The sequence below is a fragment of the Canis lupus genome, chromosome 5, assembly GCF_011100685.1.
Source record: "Canis lupus familiaris isolate Mischka breed German Shepherd chromosome 5, alternate assembly UU_Cfam_GSD_1.0, whole genome shotgun sequence".
Taxonomy (NCBI): domain Eukaryota; kingdom Metazoa; phylum Chordata; class Mammalia; order Carnivora; family Canidae; genus Canis; species Canis lupus.
Genome location: NC_049226.1, coordinates 81,947,759 through 81,970,805, shown reverse-complemented (window position 1 = coordinate 81,970,805; position 23,047 = coordinate 81,947,759). Strand labels below are relative to the sequence as shown.

The following is a 23,047-nucleotide window of genomic DNA, read 5'->3' as shown; positions in this document are numbered from 1 at the left end:
TGGACTAGAGTCTAGGTCTCCTCAGTTGAGTCTGTAATCGTTTTCATTAATAAACTTAGTATGTATGCTTATAACTAAAAATGTTTCAGATTCTCTTCTATCCTTTATTCTGTTTTAACTTGCAGACCCCAGATGAGGCTGAATTTATAGGATTATATCATTTTATAATTCTATAAATGTTTTTTAGAATTGTGGATATGATTCTTTTATAGAAGCATTTATTTTCAGATGTTTTCTGATTTTCATTTTAGAAAATGTGGAAATGAGAAAATTACATATATAGGTACAAATATAAATATGTAATAATTATGTATACTTGAAGAAATAATTAGATACACTTTTTAGAAAACACACGTTGAGGTGCCTGGCTGGCTCAGTCGGTAGAGCATGCAACTCAGGGTTGTGAGTTCAAGCCCTATGTTGGGTATAGAGATTACTTAAAAAAAAAAATTTTTTTTTTTTTAAACCCACACTGTTGGTGTAGGCAGAGAAGTGATTTGAATATAAACAAAACACACATACCACTCTTTAGTGGAGCTAATGATATACATTTTATGTCCTTTTTTCTCTCAAGATTATTATTTACTTTCTCATCTAATAATTTATACATCTAAATTTTCTAATTTCTTGTTTTGTTGATTTTTTTTCTTTTCTTTTTTTTCTTTCCCTCCATAGATCTTGAGCCAGATGATTGTGCATCCATTTACATCTTTAATGTAGATCCACCTCCATCTACCTTAAACTCACCACTTTGCTTACCACATCATGGATTACCGTCTCACTCTTCTGTTTTGTCATCATCGTTTCAGCTGCAGGGTCACAAAAACTATGAAGGAACTTGTGAGATTCCTGAATCTAAATACAGCCCATTAGGTGGTCCCAAACCCTTTGAGTGCCCAAGTATTCAAATTACATCCATCTCTCCTAACTGTCATCAAGAAATAGATGCTCATGAAGATGACCTACACATAAATGACCCAGAAAGGGAGTATTTGGAAAGGCCTTCTAGAGATCATCTCTATCTTCCTCTTGAGCCATCCTACCGGGAGTCTTCCCTTAGTCCTAGTCCTGCCAGCAGCATATCTTCTAGGAGCTGGTTTTCAGATGCATCTTCTTGTGAATCTCTTTCACACATTTATGATGATGTGGATTCAGAGTTGAATGAAGCTGCCGCCCGATTTACTCTCGGATCCCCTCTGACTTCTCCTGGTGGCTCGCCAGGAGGCTGCCCTGGAGAAGAGTCCTGGCATCAACAGTATGGACTTGGACACTCCTTGTCACCCAGACAATCTCCTTGCCACTCTCCTAGATCTAGTGTCACTGATGAGAATTGGCTGAGCCCCAGGCCAGCCTCAGGGCCATCATCAAGGCCTACTTCCCCCTGTGGGAAACGAAGGCACTCCAGCGCTGAGGTTTGTTATGCTGGGTCCCTTTCACCCCATCACTCACCTGTTCCTTCTCCTGGTCACTCCCCCAGGGGAAGTGTCACAGAAGATACCTGGCTTAATGCTTCTGTCCAGGGTGGATCAGGCCTTGGCCCTGCACTTTTTCCATTTCAGTGCTGTGTAGAGACTGATATCCCTCTGAAAACAAGGAAGACTTCTGAAGACCAAGCTGCTGTACTACCAGGAAAATTAGAATTCTGTTCAGATGACCAAGGGAATTTATCACCATCCCGGGAGACTTCAATAGATGATGGCCTTGGATCTCAATATCCTTTAAAGAAAGATTCATCTGGTGACCAATTTCTTTCAGTTCCTTCACCTTTTACCTGGAGCAAACCAAAGCCTGGCCACACCCCAATATTTCGGTGAGTTGATGGAAATGTCTGCTGGTCATTTTTCATGCTTATGGGTTATTGGCGGCATGTGACTACATTATCTATATGGAATGGTTTGACCGTTCCCTTCCCCTCCTTTTCCCCCAGTGTCTTCTGGTTAAATCAATTAAAGTCAACATGTGTTTTCCTTTGATTCTTAAAAGGGCCTTGGATAGACTGGGCTTAGCATTTATTTTTTTTTTAAGATTTTATTTATTTATTTATTCATGAGAGACACAGAGGGAGAAGCAGGCTCCATGCAGGGCGCCCGATGTGGGACTTGATCCTGGAACTCCAGGATCACACCCTGCAGTTGCTCAACCACTGAGCCACCCAGGCTTCCCTGGATTTAGCATTTTAAAAACATATGGATAATGAGTTGTAGATAATAATAAGTTACATTTAAGAATCCCTAGAAAGAATTTTCCTACCTAAAAAAGCTTCTTGTAAAAGATTGATTATAGTATGGGTTAAATTACTAATAAAATAAATTGCGAACAGGCTTTTTATATTTTTAAGAGTTTATTGTACAAATGAAATTTGTATACTGTGGCAAGTTTTTTTTTCATAATTTGCTTTTTATCTATATTTTGGCTTTATAAATTTGACTTTTTTATTAGTGTAGAGGAATTTTAACATTTTACATATTCAAATTTGTTGTCTGCTCTGTGGCTTTTGGATTTTGTGTTATATTTGAAAGCCTTACCCCAATCTAAACTAATTAAAAATAAACAAAAATCTAACTTGCAAATTTCTAGTAAATTTAATGTACAGACTAGTTTTATGATCTATGTATATAATGTTTTATATATATATTTGAATTTTGAGTCTAGCTGAGGACTGGAGTAGAGAACAGTGTAACAACTTTATTTTCCAAATGACTGATCACTTCCCACAATTCTATTTTATAGAATCAATCTAGTCTAATTGATTAGAAAAGACAGCTTTTATTATATATTAAAGTGACACATGGTGGAGTTGAGTTTATTTCATTTTTTTTTAAAGCCTTTTCATTAGTATTTAGGAAGATACAATGTGGAATTAGGGTTTTGAAGGTGCCTTTGAGCCTATCACACTGCTTCTGAAAATTGTCTTAATCTTTTTGGGGTTTGCTTTAGTCTGGGGAACAAGTGTAGAAACTAGCTGAGAGTTGAAATTGAGTTGTTTCAGACTAATAAAAATTAATACCTATGAGGTTCACAGTAGGTAGTAAAGCTAGGCTGAGGACATTCAAAGAAGTGATGAGGTAATTTAGAAATTTACAACTAAGAATGATAGCATTTCAGAGATGGAGGAGACCTTAAAAGACCAATTTCCCCAGTCACTAAGAAGGTTTTTTTTTTTTTTAAGTTTTGGTTTATTTTTTCATGAGAGACACAGAGGGGGGGAGAGAGAGAGAGAGAGAGAGAGAGAGAGAGAGAGAGAGGCAGAGACATAGGCAGAGGGAGAAGCAGGCTCCCTGCAGGAAGCCTGAGGTGGCACTTGATCCCGGAACTCTAGGATCATGCCCTAAGTCAAAGGCAGGTACTCAACTGCTGAGCCACCCAGGCATCTCAAGAAGACATTTTTAATATAAATCATTGTAGCCTTAGGTCTTTTGATATTAGACCTGTAGACATATGTTACCTTTTTTTTTTTTTTTTAAGATTTTTATTTATTAATGAGAGACACAGAGAGAGAGGCAGAGGGAGAAGCAGGCTCCATGCAGGAAGTCCGACGCTAAATCACTGAGCCACCCAGGCGTCCCAAGTTATTTCTTTTTTAAATTCCACATTTTCAATATTAATATCTGAATGAATCTGTGTCCCTTTAAGCGGTTTAAATTATCTTACTGATCAACTGATGTTTTCTCTGAAATAGACATTTAGAGTGCTGTATTGATAGGCCTTATAATTTTCAGCTGAGTATGTAGTGGAATTAAATTTGTGCCTCAAATTGCAGTATACCTTTGACTTAAGCAGTATTTCACAGAGACAGGGAAAAGAGCAATAGGGAGGAAGCAGGGAAGCAACATGTACAATAGATTAACTGCTATAGCTACACACCAGGGAGGGAGACATTTGTACTGGGAAATACAGGGATGTTTGTTTGGTTCCTTAGAGAGACACTGGTATATGTTCATGCAGGTTGATATCTTTGCCTTAAAAATGACATTATTCGGGACACCTGGGTGGCTCAGCAGTTAAGTGCCTGCCTTCAGCTCAGGTCATGATCCTGGAATCCCAGAATTGAGTCCCACATCGGGCTCCTGGCATGGAGCCTGCTTCTCCCTCTGCCTGTGTCTCTGCCTCTCTCTCTCTGTCTCTCATGAATAAATAAATAAAATCCTTTTTTTTATAAATTTCTTTTTTTTAAAAGATTTTATTATTTATTTAAAGATTTTATTTTGGGCTGTCCAAATAAAATCTTTAAAAAATAACATTATTCTTTTAATTCTTTTTATAATTATGTATACATAGTTGAGAATCAGTTATAGTTTTACAGAATGTTAGAATATGTCCTTTTATTTATTTATTTATTTAAAATATTTTATTTGTTTATTCATGAGAGACACAGAGAGAGAGAAAGAGGCAGGGACACAGGCAGAGGGAGAAGCAGGCTCCACGCAGGAAGTCCGATGCGGGACTCCATCCCGGGACCCTGGGGTCATGGCCTGAGCCAAAGGCAGACGCTGAACTGCTGAGCCACCCAGGCATCCCAGAATTTGTCCTTTTAAAAAAAAATAAAGGAAACAAAAAAGTAAATGAAATTGATTTTATTCTTAAGATTAAAGAATTATTTCTTATGTACCTGTCAAATCCAATGTTATCACTTACTAACTGAAGTTTTATTTTGCAATATTCAGCTTCAGAGATCACAGGAAGAAAATGTTGGGCGCTGGCAAAGAAGTGATTTGAATCATTGGTTGGCAATAATAGTATGATGAAATGTCTTTTTTGTGTGTGTTTTGTTTATAGCACATCTTCATTACCTCCACTAGACTGGCCTTTACCAACTCATTTTGGACAATGTGAACTGAAAATTGAAGTGCAACCTAAAACTCATCATCGAGCCCATTATGAAACTGAAGGTAGCCGAGGAGCAGTTAAAGCATCTACTGGAGGACATCCTGTTGTAAAGGTATGAGTTGGGATATGAGTTGGCTTTTGGAGACGTCCTACATCTGTTGATGATAAAGTCTATTCATTTAGGTACTACTGTGCCCAAAAAGAGAAAGTTCAAAGCTTACAAAAACCTCTGTTGAGGTTTTGTGTTCTTGATGGCAGCACTTCTATCTACATTGAAGGTTTTTTGTTGTTTTTGTTGTTGTTATTTGCTATGTTGAAAACCAGTCTTTTTTTTTTTTTTTTAAGATTTATTTACTTATTCATGAGAGACACAGGCAGAGGGAGAAGCAGGCTCCATTCAGGGAGCCTGATGTGGGATTTGATCCCGGGTCCCCAGGATCAGGCCCTGGGCTGAAGGCAGCGCTAAACCGCTGAGCCACCCAGGCTGCCCCAAAAACCAGTCTTTTGATTGTGGACTGACTCTCCAGCTTTGGAACTCTGGGTCAAGATTATAGTGGTCAAACAGTTATTTTTCTCATTAAAACAACACAAAACACAACTGTTTTATAATACATGCTCATTTAAAATCTAAATAATGCCAAAAAGTAGAATAAAGCAATAAATTACCCCAAATCTAAACCCCTCAGAAATAAGCAGTTAATATTTGATTAATATTCCAAATAATTCTCTGTGTATATTTAGTGAAAGACTGAGTGGATGACTAGAAAATAGAATGAAGTTTTTAAGGATAAGATTATATTGAGCATCTTTGTGATTAAAATACTGTTTATCGGATAGCTCGAGTGGCTCAGTGGTTTAGCGCTGCCTTCAGCCCAGGGCCTAATCCTGGGTCCCTGGGATCAAGTCCCACATCGGGCTCCCTGCATGGAGCCTGCTTCTCCCTCTGCCGTGTCTCTGCCTCTCTCTCTCTGTGTTTCTCATGAATAAATAGAAAAAATCTTTAAAAAAATAAAATAAAATAAAATATTGTTTATCTGAGTTTATTAGAAAATAAAACTAACGTGAAATCATAAAAATTGTGATAGTTGAGTGTGTGAAATATATTTAATATGTAAGTTTTGAATCATAATAGTTGAATATTAACTTTAATTTTATTTGAATAAAACATTTTAAAAAATGAAACAAGTAAAACTAAGAACTACCGAATCTTAGATATTGTTCTTCACTTTCAGGAGTCCTAAGAAGATCTAAGGTCAGAGATACTAAATAATTGAGAAATTAATCATTGTTTAAAAGATTTAGATGGTTTGAATTGACGCCCTTCTTTGAAAAATGAGATAATGTTTTTTTTTAAACTCCTTTTGCTCTCCCCCTCTGCTGTCTAAATTTTGTTGCTTATTTTTCCCTACTGATGTACCGCCATCTCCCCACCCTTGTACCTTACCACCCCCATTATTTAGCTTTAGTCCTATATCTAGTTGAATTCAATGATTACTACTAATTTTTACTTACTTTACTCTTAAGTGTTTTTGTTTGTGGGTGGTGGGATCAAGCCCTGTATTGGGCTCTGTGCTGAGTATAGAATCTACTTGTCCTTGTCCCTTTGCTCTTCCCCCTACTCATATACTCTCTCTCTTTTTCTCTGTTTTTTCTCTAAAATAAATATTTTAGGGGTACCTGGTGGCTCAGTGGTTGAGCATCTGCCTTGGGCTCAGGTCGTGATACCAGGTTCCTGGGATCGAGTCCCCCACGCGGCTCCCCACAGGGAGCCTGCTTCTCCCTCTGCCTATGTCTTTGCCTCTCTCTCTGTGTGTCTCATGAATAAATAAAATCTTTAAAAATAAATAAAATTAAAATAAATATTTTTAAAAATAACAAAAAGTAAAAGCTGATTCTTTGTTGGAGCTCTTCCCTAGCTCAGTAGAACATGTGACTCTTAGTCTTGTGGTCATGAGTTCAAGCCCCCGTGGGTGTAGAGATTACTAAAAATTAAGAAACCCCACAACTCCCCCCAAAATAAACTAGTTCTCTGCTTAAGGGGAGATTAACACTTTGAGTATCATCAGTGTTTTGTATTTTCCTTGTTAGTGACTTACTTTTTTTTTTTTGTAACTGCTTCCTCGAAGAATTATATCAGTATACTTGAAATTACTGACTTAACTAGAGTATGTCTGGATATTGATGGTTCTTTGTCAGTCTGTTCCTAGTACCTGTAATGCTTCTTTTAATCTGAGATTCTTTTCTTCCTTCATGCAAGAAAACCTTTTTATATTATGTATCTGTATACATTTCTTCTTCATTTGTTTTGTCCTTTACTTTGGGGACTCCAATTACTATTCAGATGTTTACTTGTTTTTATCTCCCATGTCTTTGTGTTCTCTTCTTTGATTCCTTCAATGTCTTTTCTTATCATTTATTGTGATTTTTTTAAAGCCCTGCCCTGATGTTTGCACTGATGTTTTTGATATATTTGTCGCTCATGGTTTCTAATCTAGCTTTTTAAAAAAATTTATTTATTTATTTATTTATTTATTTATTTATTTATTTATTTATTTATTTATTTTAAAGATTTTATTTATTTGACAGAGAGTGAGTGAACACAAATGGGGAGTGGCAGACAGAGGGTGAGGAAGAAACAGGCTCTCTGCTGAGCAGAAAGCCTGACATGGGGCTCGATCCCAGGACCCTGGGATCAGGGCCTGAGCCAAAGGCAGACAGATACTCAACTGACTGAGCCGCCCAGGTGCCCCTTAATTTAGTTTTTAGATCTCCAGTTGTGTTTTGTACTTTAGTTTGCTTCTTTAGCTACATTTTCCACTTATTTCATATTTTATCATTATATTTGATTTCATGATTTATTGACCTTCCTAAATTTTGTAGTGTGGAACATTCACTGGCAATTAGTTTCTCAGTTGTGTGTGTGTGTGTGTGTGTGTTATATTGAGGGGGAGATTTTGTTTTCACTTTTTTTTTAAGGTGGGAGGGGCAGAAGGAGAGGGGCAGATGAAGAGAGAATCTTAGGAAGGCTCCATGCCCACCTCAGAGCCCAATGCAGGCCTCGATCTCACAAATAGGATCACCAAAAATAGGATCTTACAACCCTGAGATCATGACCTGAGTCAAAATCAAGAGTTGGACACTTAACTGACTGAGCCACCCGGGTACCCCTTCACTTTATTAAATTATTCAAATGTCTTGTATAGTTTGTTCCTTTTTTTTTATTAAATAAAAATTAAAAATGTATACTGTAATTGCCTAATTGCCATGCCTTTTATCCCCCATTTTGTTTGAGAACTTTGGTCTATAGCCTGAGGAAATTGGGTGGAAGAGGTACAGAATTAGCTTAAGATAGGCCTTGTTGAGTTTGGCTCAAGAGAGTAAACAGTATCACGTATGTATTATGGCCCACTCCCATTACTCTAGTATGTATCATATTTTCATGAGCTGTACTTGTTCCCTTAGTACAGCACAGAGTCCTGGAAGATGGTAAGCACTCCTGACCTTTTCTGCTTCTGCCAAAGGCCCTGGAGCAGAATGTGGTATCTTTTATTCTTGAGGGAAAGTTTTTCCTTGACTTTTTTCAGAGCTGACTACTTACACTTGTGATTTACTTTGCTGTAAATTAGTTAGCATTATATCAATATTTTATTTTATTTTCTCAATTTATTACTTTTATTCCATTAATTTACTTAGTAATGTTATTTGTTATTACTCTTCCTAGTGGATAAAGGTATGAACTAGTTAGCAGTTCTGCCACACAAATCAAAATCGTAATCTTATGTTTTGCATTTCTCATACTGCCCCTGCTACCACCACACACGCATATATTTAATTTTGTTAGGTATTGGGGGAAGATGATTGTGATACTACTTCATTCCATTGTTTTTATCCAAAAGTTTTCTCTTTCTAATAATCAGAGTAAAACAAGCATTGCACGATAAGAAGAGGTCATCTCAAATTGGAAATAAAATGTGCCTGATTCTGTGTACTGTACCACACTTGTATGGTACACTCTTCAGTTGTGTATGCCTACTTCTGAGACCTCATTTTTCCCACTAACAGAGGCAGCCCTTTCCCAGCAGCTAAGAAGACTATTTGTAGATTTCTCTGCTGTTCTGAGAATTTTGTAATACTCAGGAAAGGAAGGCATGATTTGCCATTCCAGACTGGTCTGACCCATCACACATTAGAGTGGCATGCTTGGTTCTCAGAAAAAGCCCTGATTTTGCTCTCTTTGTACTGTTTTTGTTTTGTTTTGTTTTAAACATTTTATTGCTGTGTAAGAATACATCACTAAAATACACAAGTCTTAACATGTACAGCACAGTGAATTTTTAGCACATGTGCACACACACAAAACTACCACAAAGGTTAAGATACAGAATAATTTTAAAAGATTTATTTAATTATTTATTTTAGTGTGGGAAGGGGCAGATGGAGCCATAAAGAGTCTTAAGAGGACTTGTGCTGGGATCCCTGGGTGGCGCAGCGGTTTGGCGCCTGCCTTTGGCCCAGGGCGCGATCCTGGAGACCCGGGATCGAATCCCGCGTCGGACTCCCGGTGCATGGAGCCTGCTTCTCCCTCTGCCTGTGTCTCTGCCTCTCTCTCTCTCTCTCTGTGTGACTATCATAAATAAATAAAAGTTAAAAAAAAAAAAAAAAAAGAGGACTTGTGCTGAACCTGGAGCCTGATACAAGGCTTGATTCTATGACTCTGAGATCATGACCTGAGCCGAAACCAAAAATAGGATACCCAACCAACTGTGCCACCTAGGCACCCCAACTTACAGATTTTAAGCACCTAGAAGACTCCCTTGTACCCTTCCTAATTTGTATCTCCCAATCAAAGGTAATCATGCTTCTGACTGCTTATCATCATAGATTCATCTTTTTATTCTTGAATTTCATATGTATAGAATCATACAGTATGTTTTATTTTCTGTCTGGCTTCAACATTACGACTGTGAGAGTCATCCACTTTGGGGGGATAGTTTTTCTTTTTCTTTGCAGTATAGTATTCCATTGCATGAATTAGCTGTAATTTCTTCATCTGTCTCCCTGTTCATAGACACTTGGTTTGTGATCACTTTCGGACTATTTTGAATAAAGATAGTATGTTCTTTTCTCTCTCTCTCTTTCTCTCTCTCTTTTTTTTTTACATATCTTTTTACTTTTAATTCCAGTATAGTTAACATACAGTGTTACATTAGTTTCAGATGTACTACACCTATATTTTGATAGACAAAAACATTCACTTTTTTTGCTATATATCCAAGAGTAGAATTGCTGGTATTTCAAAGTACCTATACCAATTTCTACTACTAACCAGCCATATATGAAGGTTTCAGTTACTTCACATCCTCATCAACACCAAAACTTTGGTTCCTGGTATTTTTTAAGCATTTCAGTAGTGTTGTAGAGGAATCATACTGGTTTTGATTTGTGGTTTCCTGGTGGCTAGTGATGTTGAACATCTTTTCATGTTTGTCAAACATTTGACTGTCGTCTTTTGTCCAGTGCCTGTTCATGTCTCTTGACTAGTTTTTAAATTGTCTCTTTTTCTTACTGATTTGTAGGAGTTTTTAATATTTTGCATGTAAGTTTTTTGTCAGAACAATGTGTTGCAAATAAAATTTCTTCTCGTCTTTTGCTTCCTTTTCCACTTTCTAATTGTGGAAGTTTTTAATTTTAATGAAGTCCAAGTTATTAGTCTTTTTTTATGGATAGTGCTTTTGTTTATTTTTTAACATTTTATTTGACAGTGCGCACACATGCACACGTGAGAGTAAGCACAAATGAACGGGGGGGGGGGCATGAGGAGGCAGAGCAGGAGAAGCAGGCTCCCCGCTGAGCAGGGAGCCCTACATGGGGCTTACTCCCAGGGCCCTGGGATCATGACCCAAGCTGAAGGCAGGTGCTTAACCAACTGAGGTGCTGACATGTGGCTGGGTGGTGCTTTTTTTTTTTTTTAAGATTTTATTTATTCATGAGAGACACAGAGAGAGAGGCAGAGGCATAGGCAGAGGGAGAAGCAGGCTCCATGCAGGGAGCCTGACATGGGACTCGATCCTGGGACTCCAGGATCATGCCCTGGGCCAAAGACAGGCACTCAACCGCTAAGCCACCCAGGGATCCCTGGGTGGTGCTTTTATATCCTGTTCAAAAATCTTTGTTTAGAGATGCCTGAATGGCTCAGTCATTAAGTGACTTCTCAATAATATTATTGACTCCAGTCCATGAAAATGGTCTATTCCTCCATTTATTTGGGTATTATTTAATTCCTCTTGGCAGTGTTTTGTAGTTTTCAAAGTAGACATTTTTATATCTTTTGTTATTTCCAGTGTTCACTGTTTTTTACACTATTTTTTATTCCATTTAATTTTTTGTTTATAGAATACAGAAATGCAGTTTATTTTTTTATGTTGACTTTATATTTCTTGACCTAATAGTTTATTTTAGCTTCTTTTGGGTTTTCTAAATAGTCAACTCATCTTTGAATAATGAGTTTTACTTCTTCTAATTTTTATACCTTTTCCCCCAAAATTTTTGTGGTAAAATACACATAACATAAAATTTACCATCTTAATTATTTTTACATATACAATTTAGTGGTATTTAGTGGTATTAAATGTACAACTTTGACCACCATCCATCTCTACAGCTCTTTTTATCTTGTACAACTGCAATTTTTATTTTATTTATTCATGAGAGACACAGAGAGAGAGAGAGGCAGAGACAGAAGCAGAGGGAGAACAGGCTCCATGCAGGGAGCCTGATGTGGAACTCAATCCCAGGACTCCAGGATCACTCCCTGAGCCAAAGCAGACCCTCAACTACTGAGCCACCCAGGCATCCCTATTTGTGCTTCTTCTAATCAGAAAAAAATCACTTTTTTGTGGTGCTTTTTAGTTTATAAAATGTTTTCTCATAGTTTATATTTAATATTCACAAAAGTTCTTTGAAAAGGGCAAGGCAGGGATCCCTGGGTGGCTCAGCGGTTTAGCGCCTGCGTTTGGCCCCCGGCCTGATCCTGGAGTCCTGGGATCGAGTCCCGCATCAGGCTCCCATCGTGGAGCCTACTTCTCCCTCTGCCTGTGTCTCTGCCTCTCTCTCTTTCTATGTCTATCATGAATAAATAAATAAAACCTTAAAAAAAAGGGCAAGGCAAGTACATTGTGCCAGAGATTTGAGATTACACGTGATATAATTGATGGAGATCTTAAACTTAGGTCTTTTGACTCTGCTGTTCTGGTTTCTGTTGTACCATATTGCCTCTTGTATTACAGATAAGTTATAATTTCATAGTGCTTTTCATTTTATTAACACTTTCACATTGTCTCATTTAATTCTCCAGATAAGCCTTTTTAGAAACCCTGAATTAAAGTCACGTGCTGTTTCTACTACCTTTATAATCCCTAGTAAAAATCTTAGACCTATTATGGCCATAGTACTTTACACAGAGTTAATACTAAGTAAACATTGATCACTGCTCTGAACGCTCATGAAAAGTAGCAGAATAAGAGCAAGAGAGAGTGCATGAGTTGGGGGAAGAGGGAAAGGGAGACAATCTTAAGCAGACTCTGTGCTGAATGCAGACACTGACACAGGGCTTAATCTCACAACCCTGAGGTCACTACTGAGCTGAACCAAGAGTTGGTTGCTTAACCGACTGTGCACCACCCAGGTGTCCCTGAAGTAAATAATCTTATTTGTTAATATGATCTGCAGCTATTTAATAGATTGAAGCCAGTCTGCTGCTATAGCTGGGAATTTGGGGGGGGGGGGGATCAGACATGTTTCCTTCTCCCATGAAGTTTACAGTTTGGTGAAGCTTGCAAATGAGATAATAACGATAAAGTAGGATGGAGGAAATTCATATCCTTAAGAAAGCAAATAGGTGAATGGGTTGAAATGGCATTACTTATTTGAGGAAGTTGATAGCTCATTAATAAACAATCATTAGCCAGAGAAAAGGTAGATATTAAGAAAGGAAAAATATTAAGCAGAGGGAAGAGTTTAGAACTGCACTATCCAATCCAGTAGTCACTAGCCGCATTTAAATTTAAATTAATCAAAATTAGGGATGCCTGGGTGGCTCAGTGGTTGAGCGTCTGCCTTTGGCTCAGGGCATGATCCTGGGGTTCGGATTCGAGTCCCACATTGGGCTCCCTGCATGGAGCCTGCTTCTCCCTCTGCCTATGTCTCTGCTTCTCTCTCTCTCTGTGTCTCTCATGAATAAATAAATAAAATCTTTTAAAAAATTAATCAAAATTAGAAATTCACTTCTTTAGATGCATTAACAGCATTTCAAGACTTGGTAGAAGTGTGACTAATGACTACATTGTCTTTTTTTTTTTTTTTTAAGAGATTCCCTCTCCGTCTGCCTCTTATGCTTGTGCTCTCTTTCTCTCCGTCAAATAAATAAAATCTTTTAAAAACAACAAATGAAAAAAAACTACATGTACATCTTATTGTACTGTGATCATTTTATTAAGGCATAGATATTTTGCATTTTAAAAATTAAGAGAGCCAGCGAAAAAAAAAAAAGCGAGCGAGTGTGCATTGGTGGGGGGCAGAGGGGAAAGGAGAAGCAGACTTCCTATACTGAGCAGGGAGCCTGACACAGGCCAATCCCAGGACCTAGAGATCATGACCTGAGCTGAAGGCAGATGCTTAACAGACTGAGTCACCCAGGCGCCCCAAGGCATGGACATTTTGAATGTTACCTCAAAAATTACTGAAATTTTAAAAATGGGGATTGTCGAGGCACCTGGATAGCTCATTCATTTGGCATCTGACTCTTGATTTTGGCTTGGGTCATGATCTCAGGCTTGTGGGATCAAGACCTGAGTTAGTCTCCATGCTCAGAGCAGAATCTGGTTGAGGTTCTCACTTTTCCCGTCCTTCTGCCCCTCCCCCTGCTTGCTCGCTCTCTCTGAAATAAATAAATAAATCTTTAAAAAATAAAAATGGGGATTATAGAAATTTTTCATATTTAGATTGTATTTCCTCATGCACCAAGATCCTTTTCCAGGTGATGATTGTTTATATGTTGTTACATGCACATTTTCAGTTTGAAGCAGTTTACTTATGGAAATTTAATTTTGTGTTTTTAGTATCTCTATAATGTGTTCTCATGTTTCTAATATATTCAGATTCCCTACCCCCAAGTAATTTAGCAGAACTGATAATAGAATTCCTCTTATTGAAGCTACTCTAGTTTGTCCTATAGTGACCTTCGGGCTTTAACACTCCAGCTTTAGTTAAATTAAGCAGGCACAGACCTTTGCTATGGAAACGATACAGAAACATAACAAACAACTTGGCTTACTTTCTTCTCCAAAGCGGAGGGTGGCCTGAAGAGAGGTATACTGATCCTAGAAGAAAATTTTTTGAGAGTAGTAGTAGCAGCAATAATTTGTTTATGGCCTACAACATAATGCTTATCTGAAAATGAAGTGGGAAGACAATCTAATTTATTTGACTCCTTAAAATCCCTAAGATACATAGGAGAAACTGTACTTTTCATATGCTATATAGTATACATATGCTTGGAGCAGATGCTGACTGAAGTACGTGTTATGAAATATATTCCCTTTGAAATCTTATATGCATGATTACCTTCCCCCATCACTGGTTTATTTTACTATCGAAGTATAAAGGACAGGTGGCTTATGTCTTTGCCAAGCGGGTATTAATGTGAGTCATCTAATATGACTAGGATACTTTGGTATATAGTACTTACTGGTACGTTATGTGATATTTGGGTAGCTTATTAGATGGCAATAAAATTTTTACTTGTATTTTCTATTTTAGACTTAACTATTTTTTGAACAGTCTACTTTAGTGGCTATTCTAATTTAAGTAATTCTGTTGACTAACCTCATGGTTCTTTTGCTCCACCAAATTGTACTCTTTACTCCAAAATTCATTCATTCAACAATGATCGAACAAGCATCTGTAATATGCTAAGTACTGTACTATGCTCTGGAGATAACTAGATGGACCCCTGTCCCTTTCACAATACTTAGAGGAGAGTGGCAAAATTGTTGCTATTTCTTCCTCTATGTAGATGAACATTTGGTTCCATGGAACAATTTGTTCAATTGGATTAAACATGAAAGAGCAACAGGTATAGCAGAAAGGAGTAGCTAATCACTTATTAACCATACGTTTCCAATTTTTTCTTTAGTTAATTTACCTAGGTTTTTTTTTTTTAATTCTGATTGTGTTGGCATTTTATTTTTCATGGATTTTTTTTTTAAGATTTTATTTATTTATTCATGAGACACACCCACACAAAGGCAGAGACATAGACAGAGGGAGGAGAAGGCTCCCAGAAGGAGCCCAATATGGGACTCAATCCTGGATCCCCCAGGAACAGGACCTGAACCGAAGGCAGACATTCAACTGCTGAGCCATCCAGGCGTCCCTCATGGATTATTTTCAATTTAATTAAAGCTATATAAAATTTATCAACTTATTCTATGAAAATATATAAAAGGAAATCACACCTGAAAATATTGAGGGGTGCCTGGCTGGCTTGGTCAACTCTTTGTTCGTTTTAAGATTTATTTATTTTAGGGAGAGAGAGTGTGCACAGGAGGGAGGGGCAGAGGGAGATGGAGAGATAGAATCTCAAGGAGAAACCCTGCTAAGCCCAGAGCCTGACACAGGTCTCAGTCCCACGACCTTGAGATCATGACCTGAGCCAAAATCAAGAGTTGGACACTTAACCAACTAAGCTACACAGGTGCCCTAGAGTGTGCAGTGCTTGATCATGGGGTTATAGGTTTGAGCCCCACATTAGGTGTAGAGATTACTTAAGTAAAATCTTTAAAAAAAAAAAGAGAATATTGATCGATTTCTTGACTATATAAGTATTTGCAGAGAACTGCAACTTCCAGTTTAATATAGTAAATTGAACACATGTGTTTTACTTTCATTAGAGTTTAGACAGCTGCAACTTAAGCCTGTTGGATAGAAAGAATCAATAAAAAATCATTTTACAGCAAAAAATCCTGGAAAGTCTCAGAAATTTGAGGCAATGAATATCTCTGAAAGTGGGATGTGAGCTGGATCTGGAAACAAAAGGATTGGTTGAAAGTCTATAAAAGAAGTAGTTAGACTTCCCAGATTTTTCTCTTATGTGGCATAGACACATGATAAATACTGTCTTACCCTGTGAGAATATTGCAGATTTACTTTTCAGAAGGAATGAAGTAGAGATTCAAGGTTCTAGAATTACTGAAGGCAGAGCTTGAGAATCTGTACAGAAAATGGAGCGGGTTAAGAGGGGTGGCATAATGAAAGTCTACATACTGAATAGGGAGACTGCTCACCCCTTTTCTCAACTCCTCAAATGCTTATTAACAAGTTTATTCTTCAGAGACAGGCGATTGAAAGATTTGATTTTTAGACAGACTGGTCAAGAGAAAATACCTGTGTGCCTCTTGACTTGGCAAATCTTCCAGACTAATGATCATATTCAACCCCACTCTTTAAAAAACAAAACAAAACAAATATTTTTTAATACTATTTTATTAACCTGCATGGATAAATTTAAGAATATCGAAACAATGCTATGATAGTATGAGAAAATAAATTTAAAAACTACATTATAACAGAATAATTGTGTTTCAAAATGAAAAGGCTTGATATTGACTGTAGAAGACAATGAAATAGTTAGATATTTGTACCTGCAGTATCACTGCAGGTGTTGCAGATATGAAGGCAGATACATGTTAATCAGCAACCTAAATTCCATTAGGGAGTAGCATTACTGGCAATGACATGATTTTCTGAAACGATGAACTCTTGGTAAAGTTTTCTTCGATTTATATGGTAGTTACATTCATTAAACGTATTAAAACTGCAATTTTTTTTATATATACTAAGGAGTTGGATTCTAAATTCATAAACTTTTCTATATATATATATAAATATATACAGGACATTCTGAAGTTCTATGCAACATAGGCTAGTTCTGTACTTGGAAGAACTAATTATCTCATGCATTGACAGGAATTTCAGTCTCTGGCCCCTTGTCATAAAATGCTTGTAATGTACCTCACTCATGTTGCCATGCTCATTCATTTATATATTGACTATGGCTGTTTTTGTTGTGCAAAGATGGCAGAGTAGTTAAGATAGAGAACATAGGTGGGGGACGCCTGGGTGGCTCAGTGGTTGAGCATTTGCCTTTGGCTCAGGGCGTGATCCTGGAGTCCCAGAATCTAGTTCCATATCGGGCTTCCTGCATGGAGCCTGCTTCTCCCTCTGCCTGTGCCTCTGCCTCTCTCTCTCTCTCTGTGTCTCTATGAATAAATAAATAAAATGTTTTTAAAAAATAAAGATTTTATTTATTCATGAGAGACAGAAAGAGAGAGAGAGAATAAGGCAGAGACATAGGCAGAGGGTGAAGCAGGCTCCATGCAGGGAGCCCAACGTGGGACTCGATCCCGGGTCTCCAGGATCACATCCCAGGCTGAAGGCAGGCGCCAAACCGCTGAGCCACCTGGGCTGCCCTAAATAAAATCTTTAAAAAAGAAAAAGAACATAGGTGATACGTCACTTCACACTTCACTTAGGACACTGCAAATCACAGTGTTGCAGTTAAAACTCGGTGTATTTCAAGTCCTCAGAGTATTGCTATACTGGAACTTTCATAGTGCATGCTTATGTCAAAACAAAAGAAAAATAGATTTCAAACGTCATCCTTTTAAGGCACAATAGATTGTATTATTTTGTTATCAAAATAGATAGCAAAGCATTGTGTTTATTGTTCAGTAACGTGGCTGGCTAAAAGAATATACATCTTATATAGCCTCACATTTCCAACTAGCTGTATCACTGTTGTTTTGAATATACTAAGACTAACGGTGAAAACATTACCCTCCCCCAAACTTGTTCTAAATCATTGACTTGTTTACTTTTTTTGCTAGTGATACCACCATTCTCTTGGATACTGAATCTCAGAACTTTTGTTTTTAAGAGGTTATTTATTTGAGAGAGAAAACATTAGTGACTAGGTGGGGGAGGGGCAGAGGAGAGAGCCAAGGAGAAGGAGACTCCCCACTGAGCAGGGAGGCCAATGGGGGGCTCCATCCTAAGACCCTGGGATCATGACCTGACCTGAAGGCAGACACTTAACTGAGCCGCCCAGGAGCCCCTGAATCTCAGAACTTACAGCTTCTTTTTTCCTTTCTCTTTATTATTCTATATATAGTCAGTTAAAAAAATCTCTTTATAAAGGGAAAGATTTATTGTATTCATCCCTTTCCATTTCTATTCTCTATTATGTTCTTACTTCTACTCTAAACTTTCAGTACACATGATGTTAGTACTTAGTGCTTCAGCCTCTTAGCTGATTTTCATGATTCTGTCTTTTCCCTCCTTCATAGAGCCTTCTTTGATTTTTATCATATGCATCCCAACATTCTTTTTTGTAGTGCCTTTTAAAGTCTTCACTAATTTCTTAAAGTTTAATACATGCCACTTTGTTCTTTATTTTTTGTCATCTATATAGTATTGGCTAAAGCAGTATCACTGCTATTCAATATGGATATTTCCCTAATAGATCCTCAGTTAAAAGAAGAAGGGGTAGAGGAGTGAACAAGACAGAGTTTCTGCCTTTTTGGAACTTTATGCTACTGAGGAAAACAGATAATAAATGTATAACACAGGGCAGCCCCGGTGGCTCAGCGGTTTAGTGCTGCGTTCAGCCCAGGGTGTGATCCTGGAGACCCAGGATCGAGTCCCACGTCGGGCTCCCTGCATGGAGCCTGCTTCTCCCTCTGCCTGTGTCCCTGCCTCTCTCTATGTCTCTCATGCATAAATAAATAAAATATTTTTTTTTAAATAAATAAATGTATAACACAGGGGATCCCTGGGTGGCTCAGCGGTTTAGCGCCTGCCTTTGGCCCAGGGCCAGATCCTGGAGTCCCGGGATCGAGTCCCACGTCAGGCTCCCAGCATGGAGCCTGCTTCTCCCTCCTCCTGTGTCCCTGCCTCTCTCTCTCTCTCTCTGTCTCTCATAAATCAATCAATCTTTAAAAAAAATGTATAACACATTTTTAAAAAAAGATTTTATTTATTCATGAGAGACACACAGAGAGAGGCAGAGACATAGAGGGAGAAGCAGGCTCCTCGCAGGCTCCTTGCAGGAAGCCCGATGTTGTCCTCGATCCCAGGACCCCGGGATCATGACCTGAGTCAAAGGCAGAAACTCAATCACTGAACCACCAAGTGCCCCTATAACACATTTTTTTAAAATTATTTATTTCTAGAGAGAGATTGTGCGTACATGCATGAGTTGGGTGAGGAGCAAAGGGAGCGGGAGGGAAAGAATCTCAGACTCCCTGCTGAGCACAGAGCCTGACATGGGGCTTGATCTCAAAACCCTGAGATCATGTCCTGAGCAGAAATCAATAATAGCACACTTAACCAACTGAGCCACTTAGGTGACCCTGTGACACACTTTTCATGGTGATCCATACTATAAAAAATAATGAAACAGGATAAGGGGATAGTGATAAGGTATTTTAGGTAAGGTGATCTTTTCTGAGGAGCTGACATTTGAGTATGGAACTGAAGGAGTGAGGTAATATGAAAATCAGAGAGAAGAATATTCCAGAGTGATAAAGTATTAAATGTGAAAGCCTTGAGGTTAGGAATGAGCTTAGGTGGTTCAGGCAACAAGGGCAGAATAATCAGAGCAGATTGGGGAAGGGAAAGGAGTAAGATATGGTAAGACAAGTTAGCTAGAGTTCAAATCGCTTAGGCCTTATAAATCATCACAGGGCATTTGGATTTAGTTGAATGTTGCAAGGAAGCCATTAGAGTTCTGAGCAGGAGGTGAAATTATCTAGTTAAAGTTTGTTCTGGCTCCCAGACAGTGAATAGGCTGTAAGGGAGCAAGAGTGAGAAGTTATAAGGCCATTGCAGTGGTCTAGGCTTTAACTGCTTTTCTGTAAATGTTACAGTACTGATAACCATCCTAAGTAAATTATATTACCCAATAATAGGCAGAAATCTTCATGTTGTTTCCTGGGGAGAGGATAATCAATGATGATGTTGCTTGGTTACAAATTCCACTATAAATCTGGGAATGGACAAGCAGGAGTGTAAAGTGTTCACCTGAAAGACCTCATAGTGGACTAAAACTCCTTCTACCACATTTGAACTCTGACTACATTATATACCTAGAATCATGGATGCAGACTAATAGCTAATATTTGTTTATCGCTGCCTACATGATAGCACTGTACTAGACACTTTATATTTGATATCATGTGTTAAGCTAATTTATAAGCCATAGTACAGAAACAGAATTTTTTTTAAAGAGTATTATAAAATCTGAGGCTTGGAAGTTTCGTGGTTTGGAGCATTGTCCAGCCATCCAGCCCAATACTGCCATAGGGAAAACATCACTGACACTGTGACTCATGTCCACAACTTGTTCTGACAGTGCTTGAGAGTGCCAGAAACTCCACTACTGCCTCGAAGAGCTAGATACCTCCACTATGTATACTTAAAAAATAGACTTTATGCAACCTCCAATATTTTGTCGCTCCCTTGCTGGTTTAATGGATTTCAACAGCTGTGGAACAAATCTTTCTCCCACTTGGTGGCTAAAAGTAGGAGTGGAGATTACCGAGAGAGATCTTTCTGAAGCTTGTGAAACAACCAAGTACAAGGATGCCACTATCTCAAAGCAGAGGTATCAGACTAAAGGTGTAACAAAACCCAGACATAGGGACGCCTGGGTGGCTCAATGTTTAAGCGTCTGCCTTCAGCCCAGGGAGTGATCCTGGAGACCCAGGATCGAGTCCCACGTCAGGCTCTCTGCATGGAGCCTACTTCTCCCTCTGCCTGTGTCTCTGCCTCTCTCTCTCTCTCTCTCTCTGTGTCTCTCATGAATAAAAAAAAAAAAAAAAAAAAAAAAAAAACTAACAAAGCATATCCAACTGCACGTTAAAACAATTATACAGCATTGCCTAGAGGAATTTATCCCCATAATGCAAAAGGTGCCCGAACATAGGAAAATCAGTTGAGATAATACACTGCATTAATAGAAGGGATAAAAAACCATGTGATCGTCTCAGTTGACACAGAAAAGGCATTTGACAAAATTTAACAGCCTTTCATTTAAACACACACACATACACAATCTAGGAAAGGGGGAAAATTCCTTACCACGAAAGGTCATTTAGGGAAAGCCTACAGCTAACATCATACTTAAGTAATGGTAAAAGACTAAAAGCTTTCTTCTCAAGATTAGGAACAAGGATGCTCAGTTTCACCACTGCTGTTCAAATTTGTACTAGAAGTTCTAGTCAGAACTATTAGACAATAAAAAGAAGTAAAATAAAAGGCATTTGAATTGGAAAGGAAGAGGAAAAACTGTATTCATAGATGTTCTTGTACATAGAAAATCTCAAATCATCCACAAGAAAGCTACTAGAGCTAATAAACAGAGTATTTCAGGGTGGAAGATCAACACATACAATCAATATTTGTGTTTCTGTATACCACTGTTGAGCAACCTAAAGAGGAAATTCTATTTATTTATTTATGTATGTATGTATGTATTTATTTATTTAGAGGAAATTTTAAAAGGCAGTTCCAGTAGTATCTAAAGGAATTAGGAATAAATTGAGCGAAGGAAGTGTCAAGATTTGTATGCTGAAAACGATAAAATATTGCTGAAAGAAAAATATAGATGGAAACATAAGATAAAAAATAAAATATAAGTATATGGAGAATAAAAAGATACCCATTTTTATAGATTGGAAAACTTAACATTGTTAAGCCATCAGTAGTATTCCAAAGCAATCTGTAGAGTCAGTGCTATACCTACCAAAATTCCAGCAGCCTTTTTTGCTGAATGAGACAGTGTATTTTCAGATTTTTTTTTTAAGATTTTATTTTTTCATGACAGCCATAGAGAGAGAGAGAGGCAGAGACACAGGCAGAGAGAGAAGCAGGCTCCATGCAGGGAGCCTGACGTGGGGACTCGATCCCGGGTCTCCAGGATCACACCCCTAAACCGTTGGGCCACCAGGGCTGCCTGTATTTTCAGATTTGTATGTAATTGCAGTAGGCCTCAAATGGGCAAAACAGTCCTGAAAAAGAAGAAGAAATTTGGAAGACTTACTCATCCTGACCTGTAACTTACTACAAAGCTACAGTATTTAAAACGCTGTAGTACTGGCATAAAAACAAACCAATGAAATAGAATTGAAAGCCCCCAAATGAACTCTTATGTATATGGTCAATTCATTTTCTGTAGGGGGCCAAGACTATTCAGTAGGGGAAAAGGACAGTCCTTTTCAACAAATAGTGCTGGGGAATTGGATATCTACATGCAAAATAATGTAGTTGGACTCTTACCTTACATCATAAACAAAAATAAACTAAAAATAGGGGATCCCTGAGTGGCTCGGCGGTTTAGCACCTGCCTTCGGCTCAGGTCGTGATCCTGGAGTCCCGGGATAGAGTCCCGCATTGGCCTCCCTGCATGGAGCCTGCTTCTCCCTCTGCCTCTGTCTCTGTCTATGTCTCTGCCTCTCTCTCTGTCTCTCATCAATAAAGAAATAAAATCTTTTTAAAAAAATAAAAAATAAACTAAAAATAGATTAAGGTCCTAAATTTAAGACCTAAGAGTATAAAACTCTTAGAAGAAAGCATCAAGGAAATTCTTCTTGACTTTGGATTTGGAAATGGGTTTCTCAAGTATGATACCAAAAGTACAGGCAACAAAAGACAAAATAGATAAATTGGATTCCATAAAAATTAAAAGCTTTTGTGCACAATACCAAGAAAGTGAAAAAACCTATAGAATGAGAGAGAATATTTGCAAATCATTTATTTGTAAGAGATTAATAGTTCAGATTATATAAAGAACTCTCAACTCAAAAGCAAAACAGATACACATGTACACCCAAATGTACCCCCAAAGAATGCTGATTTTTTTTTTTTTTTTTTTAGAATGCTGAATTTCTTTTTGCTTACTAAGCAGTCACTTAACTTGGTTAGAGTCAACCTGCAGAACCTTTCTCTTTCTGGTTGGTGGCAGTTTATAATCTCATTTCAGTTATGTTAACCTTACACTTCTTGGGATTTAACCTATTCGTGGATGGTTGCCAGGTCAACCAAAGGATCCGGCAAAGCTTACATGTATATTTTGGAGCTTCCCTTCTCTGGCCGTCTCCTTTCT

The 23,047-nt window shown here is 37.9% G+C and overlaps 1 protein-coding gene across 6 annotated transcripts in view; it reads left to right on the top strand.

Moving 5' to 3' along the window:
• Positions 1–23,047, top strand: part of NFATC3 (nuclear factor of activated T cells 3) — a 139,304-nt gene that overhangs the window by 48,840 nt on the left and 67,417 nt on the right. For all 6 annotated transcript variants that reach the window (XR_005360210.1, XM_038538522.1, XM_038538523.1 and 3 more), the window contains exons 2-3: positions 676–1,810; positions 4,777–4,939. Coding sequence is in view for 5 of the 6 variants with exons in the window: in XM_038538522.1 (XP_038394450.1) it covers positions 676–1,810; positions 4,777–4,939 (1,298 nt within the window). In the remaining variant the exon portion in view is untranslated. The remainder of the gene's footprint in view (positions 1–675; positions 1,811–4,776; positions 4,940–23,047) is intronic.